This window comes from Toxotes jaculatrix, chromosome 13 (genome assembly GCF_017976425.1).
Source record: "Toxotes jaculatrix isolate fToxJac2 chromosome 13, fToxJac2.pri, whole genome shotgun sequence".
Lineage (NCBI taxonomy): Eukaryota > Metazoa > Chordata > Actinopteri > Toxotidae > Toxotes > Toxotes jaculatrix.
The window spans coordinates 11,206,192-11,217,413 of NC_054406.1; the positions used below are offsets into that span (position 1 = coordinate 11,206,192).

The 11,222-nt window shown below is 40.7% G+C and overlaps 2 protein-coding genes across 2 annotated transcripts; both read right to left on the bottom strand.

Annotated features, from left to right (window-relative positions):
* Window positions 1-5,041: 5,041 nt before the first annotated feature.
* Window positions 5,042-6,928, bottom strand: lrrc69 (leucine rich repeat containing 69). The gene is made up of 8 exons (XM_041053923.1): window positions 6,755-6,928; window positions 6,532-6,658; window positions 6,359-6,431; window positions 5,983-6,178; window positions 5,799-5,870; window positions 5,601-5,702; window positions 5,328-5,507; window positions 5,042-5,149 (listed from the first exon to the last, which is right to left on the bottom strand). The coding sequence occupies exons 1-8, from the start codon at window positions 6,926-6,928 to the stop codon at window positions 5,042-5,044; spliced, it is 1,032 nt and encodes a 343-aa protein (XP_040909857.1).
* Window positions 6,929-7,581: 653 nt separating this feature from the next.
* On the bottom strand, window positions 7,582-10,939 carry otud6b (OTU deubiquitinase 6B). The gene is made up of 8 exons (XM_041053374.1): window positions 10,668-10,939; window positions 10,041-10,189; window positions 9,780-9,878; window positions 9,281-9,481; window positions 9,008-9,128; window positions 8,827-8,888; window positions 8,626-8,732; window positions 7,582-8,091 (listed from the first exon to the last, which is right to left on the bottom strand). Exons 1-8 carry the CDS (start codon window positions 10,741-10,743, stop codon window positions 8,007-8,009), a joined length of 900 nt encoding a protein of 299 aa, XP_040909308.1. The 5' UTR covers window positions 10,744-10,939; the 3' UTR covers window positions 7,582-8,006.
* Window positions 10,940-11,222: the final 283 nt, after the last annotated feature.

Below are 11,222 nucleotides of genomic sequence, written 5' to 3' on the forward strand. Positions count from 1 at the left end.
GCATGTAGGTCAGAGAATATACATTGTCTAATTCAACTCCATTGTTAGGAGAAATATCAAACCCATAGTGACATAGAAATGAATATCACACAATAAAGAACTACTTTTGGAAAATGCCGGCATCAAAACACACATAAAATACCACACGGCATTCTACAGAGTGAACTATCTGAAGTAACATCAAAAGATATAATGCAGCATCTACATCTCTTTCAGCCTCGTTTTCCCTCCAGTTTTGTTCCCCAAATAAATAAACAGTCGCTGTCTTCCGAACAAACAGAAACGCAGATTCTTCATCCCTCTCCACAGTCCCTGTTAGTACCAGACCCGAGGAAACTTTCGAAGAGATTCAAAGACTCTAAAGATAAAAGATTTATTTGTTCTTTTGAAGTTCCAGCAGTGTTTTTGTCTTATTTCCTCAACAAATGTAGCGTGGTAATGGTGCTTTTGCAGTGTGGTTGGTACTGACCCAGAACTGCCAGAGAGAGGTTGCTGGCCTGACGGCCAGGCTCTTGTCTCAGCTCCCCTAATGAGGAATGGCTCAGTAATGGCATTGCTTCCTTGTAACCTCAAAGGACATACAGTTTACTTGCTTGTATTCAGAGTGTTATTTATATTATATTGTGATGTGAAAAAATAGAAAAAGATTAGGAGGAAGCTGGGTTATTAGACTGGTACATCTGGGTGGCTTTGTTTTGTGGTTTCTCTTTATAGTCTGGTGCACTACAAGTCTAGTTTGTCTAAATTATTTCTTCTCATCTTCTAATCTATATCAAGGAAGCTCTTTTGTTGAATATGTTGATTGATTTTGATGAAGAGAGGATACGGTTATTGTCTTGTACATCTGGTGTCTTTGCCATCTTTTTCTATTAATATGCATCAATGAGTGCAAGAAAACTTTCACCTTTTCACATACTTGGTTGCATTTATTAGATTTTTCAGTCACACGTGTTACAATGCTCCAATCTGATGCTTAGATTTCAATTAAGCTTTGAATTCCAATAACAGCTCATTGTTCTTACTTTTATTAGTTGCTCTATCGCTTAGATTCATCAGGCATATCTCAGTATGCTGTGCATCAGAGCATCTCTCTCCCCATCTGCTCAAGGGGCCAGCAGAGTATCATACTGCCCCCTAGTGCCCGTAGTCATAAGTAACAGCAGAATTGATTTTGCAGCCATCAACCAGACAACACTCTGGTACTCTGCCAGTGGCTCGATACCAGGTTCTGTCATGGGCAGCGATGCACGACAATAGATTCTACTGATTGGAGTGGTGCACACTCCTGGATATGACACTGGCCTACGACTCACTATCGAATGGCTGTTTTTCTCTCTCTCTCCTGTCACAAGGCCCGTAATTCAGCAATCAGTGCTCCTCATTTTTAATAGCACCTCTGCTGTTGCCCCGAGGAAAGAAGAGGAGAAATCAAGGTGAGCCAGTGTCAAATCATTCTTCTGAGGTGAAGACCGCAATCATGGCTTTGATGGATCTCTGAAAATGACTAAACATGCTACAGTTCTATATAAGACATATCATGTTGGACAGTGTTTGTTACTGAAACTGGCTGCAAATACGTGCATACACATTGAGCATAATCCTGCAAAACCTAAAAGTTTACATAATACAACCACAGAAAATGCACAAAGATGCATGGAGTCTTAATGGACGATTGGATAATACAGAGAGCAGTGCATGAAACTGAAGAAACCACAGTCAAAAGTAAGGAGACACGGCTGCATCTGACCTTCAGCAGCAACCACACACATTTTCATCATATCCATAACAATACAAGCTTGCACCCAGCATCCTATATTCTGTTTTTAGCCAACGTGTATCACTTGACTTTTCAAGTCCCAAGATGGAATGTGAGCTCAGGCAGCCATAGGCTCCTCTAAAAGTAAGTGCTCCAAATGACAAGACAGACTAAATACCCCCTAACAAACGATACAAGACTGCAGAAAGCACTTTAACAAAGGAGGTATGTAATGAACCCAAGGTGCCTTCTACCCAATATATCATCCTGAGTGAATTTGCCAACATCACTCTTTACCTCCAAGCATGGTAAATGAGAATTTATGCACCCGCTACTTTATCATTCTTTACTTTCTTCACCCCCATGAGGTAGCCATGCAATGCGAGACAGATATTTCCACCAAAGGCAATATCCCCTCACAGTAATTATATCAGAGCAAGAGAATGGCTCATTAACATATGCTAGGCATGTCAGGAATTTACAAGCGCCTTTTGTAGATGCCTCTCGTCAGTGTGCTGCTCCCATCCGTATGGTGTCTCCTTTGAGGATGCAACCTCCTCATTTCCATAGACGTCAATCAAGCTGTGCGTGGTTTTTAGAAACATTCTGTACCAAAAACACAGGGCTCTCTGAATATGGCAATCATAAGGGACAGCTCAGTGATATGGAAAAAGTGTGTCTGCACACATGTGGGGGTGCGACTATGTGTTCTGTGAAACGACATGATGAAAACAAAGCGATTGGGGCAAAATTATCTTGATGATGTCCCATCAGTGCAGAGTGGGTGAAGTGATTGTGTTTGCTTTTCTGCAGTGTGTTAAAGAGGCATGTGTGTATGTGTGAATACATGCAGAAAGCATGACATCAGACACCAGACACCAGGCCGACTAACAGACAAGTCCGGAGGCCACTGAGCTAATGGCACTGCTGCTGCTGCTCCACTGCTTCAGGACCCAACATCTGCTGCCTGCAAGAAGGCACGTACTGTTGGCCTTTCACCCATTAGTATGGTGCCAGCAGATTGAAATGACCTATTTATCAGCCATGCTCATGTACACCCCTTAAAAACATTTTTTGGATTTCCATTGTGAGGTCATTATGTAAATCTAGTGAATATTTAGTGAAGTTATGTATCATTTATGGTAAAATTTACCCCAGAACAAAATAGTGTCTGTGTAATCTTAGTAATGGTAATTAAGTCTTTAAAAAGTCTGAATGTAGATCTGTGAACATACAGCTCTCTTCCAGTGCCAGAGGCAGCACAGCAAAATCTGCAGTACTGTTTCATAATTTTTTTTTTTTTTTCCCCGTGATTTTTTTTTAAAATTAATAATACTCCAGAGCTGAATTGGTAATATGATGGTATCCAGTGTGATTATTTAGGGATAATGTAACATTTTTAGGCTGGAGAATGTTTGCACAATTTGTATAAGCTCCTGGTTGTAAAAACACTGTTGAATGCAAGTTTCATTGCACACCCTCATCCTTTATTCTCTATTGAGGCCTGGTGTTGCTGACAAATACTGAATGTTAACATGTTAAAGAGGCAATGCTCAGGGCATTGCACGATTGCCGATTCCGGGTAGAGTTCTGATGTGGTGCAAATGCATAAGCTCAAATGGCGATGTGCCCCAGTAGCCTGCTGCCTGCTTCTCTTTGACTGCCTGACCCCCCAGGCTTCATCCAGTCAACACCAATGAGGCTAAGACAGACTGGTGTGGTGTTTACTTCCACCAGACTTAGCTGACTGGGCCTCACTGAGAGTAAACCATCTCAGCTGACAGCCAAAGGAATTTAGGTTTTGCTGAAAACACAAATATTGTGTGTGCACTTAAGCAGATGGTGGTCATACCTTTCTGTGCTGTAAACGTACAGTAGCTTTGAAAACAACTTTTTAAAAATGAATAAGGTAACTGAATATGAACAAAAGAAATAATTTTAAAAAGAACATGGATCCGGTGGCTGGGAATGAAAAAGGGACCTAACGGTGGCATAACAGGAGTTTGACAGAAAACGTACAAAGTGAGATGGAGATACAGAGAAAAGTCATTTTGTGTTTGAATGAGTCCGGTCTTTTGCCCCAGCAAATGTCATTGCAATGACTGAAGACCCAATGTCCATTTCCATCACCAACTGCTCTCTCTATCTCTCTCTTTCTTTCTCATTCATTGTCATTGCCTTTTCCCTTTAAGTGCACTTTCGCCCACACCACTTGGAAATTGATTGAAACAAAATGTCACAATTATGCCCTGTAGCTCGCCGCTTCAATTATTCATCAATTAGGGGCTAGGCTCCTTTTTTTCTCTCCTCTGAGCTGATTTTTCATTCAGTTTGCTCGAGATGTATGGCTCCCCTGCTGTTAACCAGTCCAAAGTCATTAGTTTCTGGGTTTGCAATTAAACCTGATGCATTATGCATGAGGCTCCGACTCAGTAGACACACGCAGCAGCGGCCGCAGCAGCTAGTGAACGAGCTAGCAAGCTCTGGAGGCGTGGATGGGAAATTAATTTGCTAGAAATGAAGTTCTCTCTGCCTCTCCCTCTCTCTCTATCTTTCTTTTGTCTGGCAGACTGGAACAGATGCCACTGGCTGGAGATGGAGATAGAGATGGGGCAGCTACGGAGACTTAGTGCAGTTTGATCAGCACTGACAAGGAAACAGGATCCCACTAAAATTTAAAAGTCAAAATATGTGAAGGTGATACTCTTTATTTATACAATTTGTTCGTTCACATATTACTAGTATTATCATTAAATGGAACAGTTGAGGCTTCGCTACAGTTATCTCAGTTATGTGTTACATACCTGCACTGACCAGCCCATGTTAAAAAACAGGTGTAGTAGGTTATGTGCATGTAAGCTTTTAAGTAAATCCTGTGTCGTTAAAAAAAAAAAAAAGTATTTTTGGTGGTCAAAGTGTGTTGCACTGTTTATTATACTATCAGCAAGTTTATGAAAGCTGTAGTTGGCATACATCATAAATGTTCTTTAAATTCAGTTGAGGACTGTGTTAAGCACTGAAACAGGGTCCAACCAAATGTGCAAACTACAGTGTTCATTTGCTGCCATCTAGTGACTACAGTGTTAAATGTCAATTATGAGATGTATGAAGGACAAAAACTCAAAATGTTGCTGGAAAATTAACGCATCTAACTACTGCCAGAAATGCATTGTCTTGGTGAAGTGGAAAAGTATTAACAGATCTTTGTACACAGTTTTAGTTGAAAAAAATTAGATGAGATAGTGATTGAGATTATGGATGGTACCTTTTTTAATGAAGTTGTATTTATCTTGTCCCAACACCATAGTAGAAATGTCCATCTGTATTGAAGCACTTGTATGAACAAAGAAGGGCGCGCACTGGAATAGTCAGTGAACTCTTCATTTTCATGTCCTGTAACACATTATGACAAATCATGGCAAAGCATGTTTAATTATGAGCTGCTAAATATCCCATTTTATCACAGTTTAGTAGTCATATACTTTAATGTAGTTTCAGTGGCAATCTTTATGAAAATCTTTCCACAAACTACCATAATTCAATTATAGTAAGCCAAAAATGTTCACCTAACCTTCCTCAGACTGATAAAATGCACACATTCCAACCAGGTGGTGAGGAAGGGGCCCATGCACAGCACGCAACAGCTGCTATTGGCCAATAAGGCAGTCAGACTTGGGTAGTGGGGAAGCATCCTGTGGACCAGAGAGGACCTGTTCCTGTTCTCCCACAAGACAAATCTTGCAGCTAGTTCCTGGGAGACAGATGAAAGAAGAACAGTGAGGCATTTACTGAAAATAAGCACAGACATACTGTGAGATATCTGCAGTGCTTCCATGACAGTTACCTTTAATGTAAGCACCTCTGCATCCTGCACTGATGGCATTGGCTCACAGCGCGCAAACCTGTTGCCTTCACAGTAGAGTTCCTTCAGGGGCAGCAGGTGAAACTAGACAGGGTCACCCAAGGCAGACAGTGGGGAATTATTTTCAGACTTGTTAGGTTTCTCTACAGCATGGTGGCCCTAAATTAGATAATGTTGTACCTCAACAGGGAACATGGACAACTTATTCCCAGCCACATCCACTACCTGGAGTTTTGCCAGTGCCCTAATTCCCTGGATAACATGAAAAGTAGAACACAGAAAAATCGCAGAAACATGAAAGACTAAGAAAGCTGTTTAGGTGTGAGCTGGGGACAAAAGCATTGCCTGAGAAGTGAATACCCACCTCTGGTAGGCTGGTCAGCTTGTTTTTGGCTACATGGAGCTTGGTTAGGTCTTTACACTGGTACAGCTGCTGAGGCAGCCAAGACAGCTTGTTGGAAGTCAAGTTTATCTCAGACAACTTAGTGAGATGACCAAGCTCAGCAGGGACCTCCTCCAGCTCATTGTCCATCACACTGAGATGCTGAAGCTTACTCAAACTGAAGGGTTTTTAACACAGAAGACCATTATTTGTAACAGCTTTGTAGCCTTCAATTGACCATTTTTCAGAGAAGACAAATCAGCAATTTAGTCTTTCATGTACAAATTTTACATCTGTTGTCATCTTCAGAACCAGTTGGTATCAAGAGCCTTCTTGGACACTAGTGCCATATATGTACCTTTTAATCTCTGGTGGAAGTCTTTGAATCTGGTTGTGGTTCAGATTGAGCACAACAAGGTGTTGTAAGCCACCTGTATACCAGAAAATATGATAATATGGGGGTTCATTTTAGCTTTGTGTTTTTGGACAAATCTTCCGCGGTGTGTGTGTTGTTGAACAGCGAAGACCTACCTATCACCTCAGGTGGCACCACTGTAATTTGGTTGCCGAACAGATACAGTTTCTTCAAGGACTCCAGATGGCCCACAACAGCGGGAATCTCCTTCAAGGCATTATTTCCCAAATTCAGCTCCGCCAGCTTGCAGAGAGGGGGAGTATTTAATCACAATCCTGCGTGGTGTGTAAAACATTTAAAGTGTTGTCTTGGCAAAGTTCCAGGAAAGCGGAGACTCACGTGTTGTAGAGAGATCAGCTCGGCGGGCAGAGCGCTGATGGAGTTGTTGTTCAGCAGGAGCACTGACAGGTTTGTCAGTCTGGATACGCACTTAGGAACGTCCCTTATTTTCCTTGAACTCAAATTTAGAGACGTTGCTTTACCATATAAAGCTCTAACCACTGACTCAGCCATTTGCCAAGCCAGACTGAGTATTCGCCGTCAAATTTCCATGGTGACGAGACGCTTTCTGACACAGTAAATGTAGATTTCCTGTTGGGCAATGGCGACCTCTTGTGGTGACAGCTGAGTATGGTAAACATTTTGCACTGCATTTCAGTTTAAGTTTATACTTTATTAATCCCTCAAGCTGGAGAAATTGCTCTCTGCTTTTTATTCACACCAAGTGAACGAAACACACACACAAGCATGCACTTTTAACTTGCTGCGCCACGACCGCCAACATTGTGGAAATTGCAAAGCTGTTTGAATATAGATCAAAATAGATATATAGATATGATAGATGTAATCGTCCAGTATGTGTGTGCAGTTTACCAAAGGCAGACATAACACAAATGTTAAAACTTTTGATGGGCAACATGACATGGTAACCTTACATTAGACACGAAGATTTAAAGATTTAATAAGTATTTGAGGTTGATGTGTTGTCACGTCTTGTAGAATAAATCTGTCACGATTTCTTCACCTTTTTGTACAGATAATGATTAACCGGTGTTTATTATTTATGAACTTGGGAAAGTGTGTGTGTGTCCTGATGATTCCTCAGCTAGAACAAAACATCACTTCAGACACAATCAGTATTTCCTTATCAAAAATACCAAAAATCAGGCAGTTACACAACTCAGTCTCATTAGTATTTTATGTGTTTATGTAACATTGATATGATTTGCAGGTTTCACAACTCAGTTCTTTCCAACACTGCAAAGGTTCAACAATCTGTCAGGACTCTGTTAACATTTGTTTCAGTGACATGCGCAGCTCTTCCATGTGCACCTGCCCAGCTGGATATGCTTAAAAAGTATGTTACACCACTTCTTCCCAAAAGCAGGGGCACCATGGGGGTCACTGGGGTGGAACAAGAGTGTCCAATGTAAAATCACTAACACATTAATGTCCTTTCTATGCTATTTTTCCATTAGCACAATCCACCCTTTCAAATGTGTTTGGTATTTAGGGCCCCTTGGTGTGAGTGGTTTGAACACACACTGCATTGCACAAATTGGTTTATGTCACACTAAGACCGAGCTGTCTCTCAGCTGTCCTCCACATTGGCTGGGTCCTTTAGCCGCTCCACAGAATTGTAGTGCTCTCCTAGGCCATAGGCATGACGCATGTAGCTGCAAACAATGAGAAAATAAATTCTAGGTCAAAATCTTTTACATAAAGCTCTCCAAAACTTTAAAAGCTATCTCAGAACTTTTAATATAGTTTAAGCATAGATTAGAGTTGTACAGGTTTGCCTGTCTACAGCTGCTTTAGTGTCCTGTGCGATGGTCATGATGTTCTTGGCATTTAAATGCAGTTATATGAGGATCCCAAACTGTGATATGTCTTTCATGAAAAAGTACAGTACATGGGTTATCTATTACTCAAGCTAACACTGATCTTAACTGGTGAGAGCAACAGCATGTTCCATGAGAGGAGTCTGTTGTTGAGCCTTTCATAAAACTTTGTTTTACATAATTACAGATTATATTTAAACTTACAATAGGCATAAATCACAATAAATGCCTTGTCTGGTTTGCCACAGTATGTCTCAGCGGCTGTAAATCCAACCTGTCTGATGTAAATGTAATGTTTTCAGCATCATATATCATACATTTTTCTATTAATCTGCTGTATATTTTTAAGGTTAAGGTAATGCAACATACACAAGGGTGATAGGTTCACTATCATATTCCTCCCCAATTTTTATAGTTGGTGAGTCAGCCTGGATCACTTCTATTGGCAAGCGGAGAACTTCAGTCAGTGCTCGCAGCTGTTGGGTAAAATACATGAAAAGTAAACTCATTAATGTAAAGAACAAGGTGCAAGACCACAATGTATCTGTGACAAATCTTAAAACAACTCACTTCCAGTTGTCCACCCCAAGCTGCTGTGTGCTCCACTTCACTGCAGTATTTCTCAAACTCATCTGGAAACCAATATATCCACAAACACTTACATGAATGCTGTATATACACATAATTACTTTCTAAATAGTATATCTATGGCAACCATTTTTGGTCATTTAACCAAAGCAAACAGTGTTACCTGTTGTGTACATGTCACCAGTGTTGGGGTTGGTGAGGAAGGGCAGGAAGTCATCAGCATGGCTTCTCATGTGCTCAGCAGTACGGGTCCGCAGTTCTTTCACACTCATGGTTAACTCAGGCTAGAATGAAACAGAACACAGGATGTATTCTTTCTGTATGAACCCTGCCATTATTCAGCCACAGTAACTCTCGATTACATGTTTGCTTATCAAACTTCTGATTAAGTATTCAAACCATAGCTCTGGCTATAATAATCCTAAACAATATGCACCTTTGATCGCTGTGCCAGCTGATCTTCAATGGCACGGTACATGCAGTGGCCATCAGAGGAGATCTCCTTGATCTGAAGCTGTTGCTGAGCAAGTTTCTGAGCCAGCTTCAATCCCTCCTGGTGCCTCACACCCTGCAGGTTCTGCACCTCAGCCTCTGCTATCCTGCTCTCCCGCTCCTTCTCCTGGGCAGCCTTCTTGTCCTGGAGGGGATCATTTCAATAAAATGTATTTCATTAGTAGTTGGAATCTTGACTGAAACAAATTTAAAATGAAAGCAAATTGCAGATTGTTAATTAAACCACAAACCAAGTAATAATCAGTAACTATACTGCTGTCTAAAGTACTGATATTTGTATATTATTCAGTATGTAGTGCTTTGGGCATAGGAATTCTTGAAAGTTTGCTTCTTCCTTTGTTCATAAATAACAGTTATACCGCTGTGGGCCAAAACAAACAGCACTCAAAAGTGTCCTATTTGAGAAGGAACCTGTAACTCACCCTTCTCTTCTGGGCCTTGGTTATTCGTGGCTGTTTGACATCTTCTTGTTCTCCACCCTCCATCTTCATCGTCTCAACTCCATTTATCACCTCTTCCACCTTGCCAAATTCAGAGAGAAGACTTTTGGTTATGTTGCAAATTGACATTAATCATGAGATACAAAGGTGAAAAAAAAAAACATTCTGTGAATACTTTTTTTTAATTTGTGACTATAATGCATACCCATGATATTTGTCAATCCCCTGAATACAGATTTTTACCTTTGTGTTATCTGTAGATTTCAGCTGTCTGAATTCCTCCTCGTGTTTTTGACTGAGATCAGCCTCCAGCTTGGCAATCTCCTCTGTCAACTGTTTCCTCCTTTTCTTATCGTTTTTGGGGACTGCATTTTTCATGCTCTGGATTTTAGCTGAAAACGAAGCACAAGTGCAGATGGTTAGGATACACTCTCAGGTGATATTATCAAACTGTGTAAATTACAAATAAGAATACAATATAGCAAGGGTGCAGAATGCATAGAGTGCTGGAATAAATACTGAATTGTGTAACAAGTTATTTTTTTATATACATGAAGTGGGAGTAATGTAAAAAGGGTACATGAATATAACTTTCAAACTATTTCTCGTATGGCTACACCCCAGTCTGAGATGTCACATGTGGTATTTTGCCTTTAACAGCTGATGGAAACATATTTGATATATTGTTCTAGCTGAGGATCCCACCTTTTGCTCAGAACTGCCTCTTGTGACATTGCAGTTTCTGTTACTGTCTACTACTGTTGCTAGTGGCCAACCTGGGCTAAATTCCAAAAAATTAATAAAAATAACTCATTAGATTCAAACAAGCTGACAGCATATGGACGAATTAAATCAGCTCAGGTTAGCTACCTTGCAGATCTTTCTTTTCTTTGCGGTGCTGCTTTGCCAGCAGCTCCTCTGGAGTCTCCACTATCCCCTCCTCCATGACGGAAAACTGATGCTCACTTTGTTCAGTAAGAGTCTTTACAAGCTACATGAAACTGACGACCGTTAGATAAACAAAGTATTATAATGTCACAGTTATAAAATATGGCACATCACTGACACGAAATTACAAAAATGTACCCTACAATAAATAAAACGTGCTGATATGGCCCTATCCGGAAGAGACGGGCGGAGCTTTCTTCTTCTTCACTCCCGACACTATTGTTGCTGTACCGCCACCTGTTGGCGTGTTACTGTGCTACCCTTCTATCTTTTCACAACTGCAGCCTGCTGTGTTATACTGTAAGTGTACATTCCAATCACCATTACAATTTCCGTTATTATTAATTTAGCCCATGGCAGGTGAATAGGTCAGGTATTTCTCCTTTATAAAGGAGAAATACCTGACCTATTCACCTGGGCTTTCATAGGCTTTGTGTCCCATAACGTTTTATTCCCCGTTCGCGATTTGTATTTTCA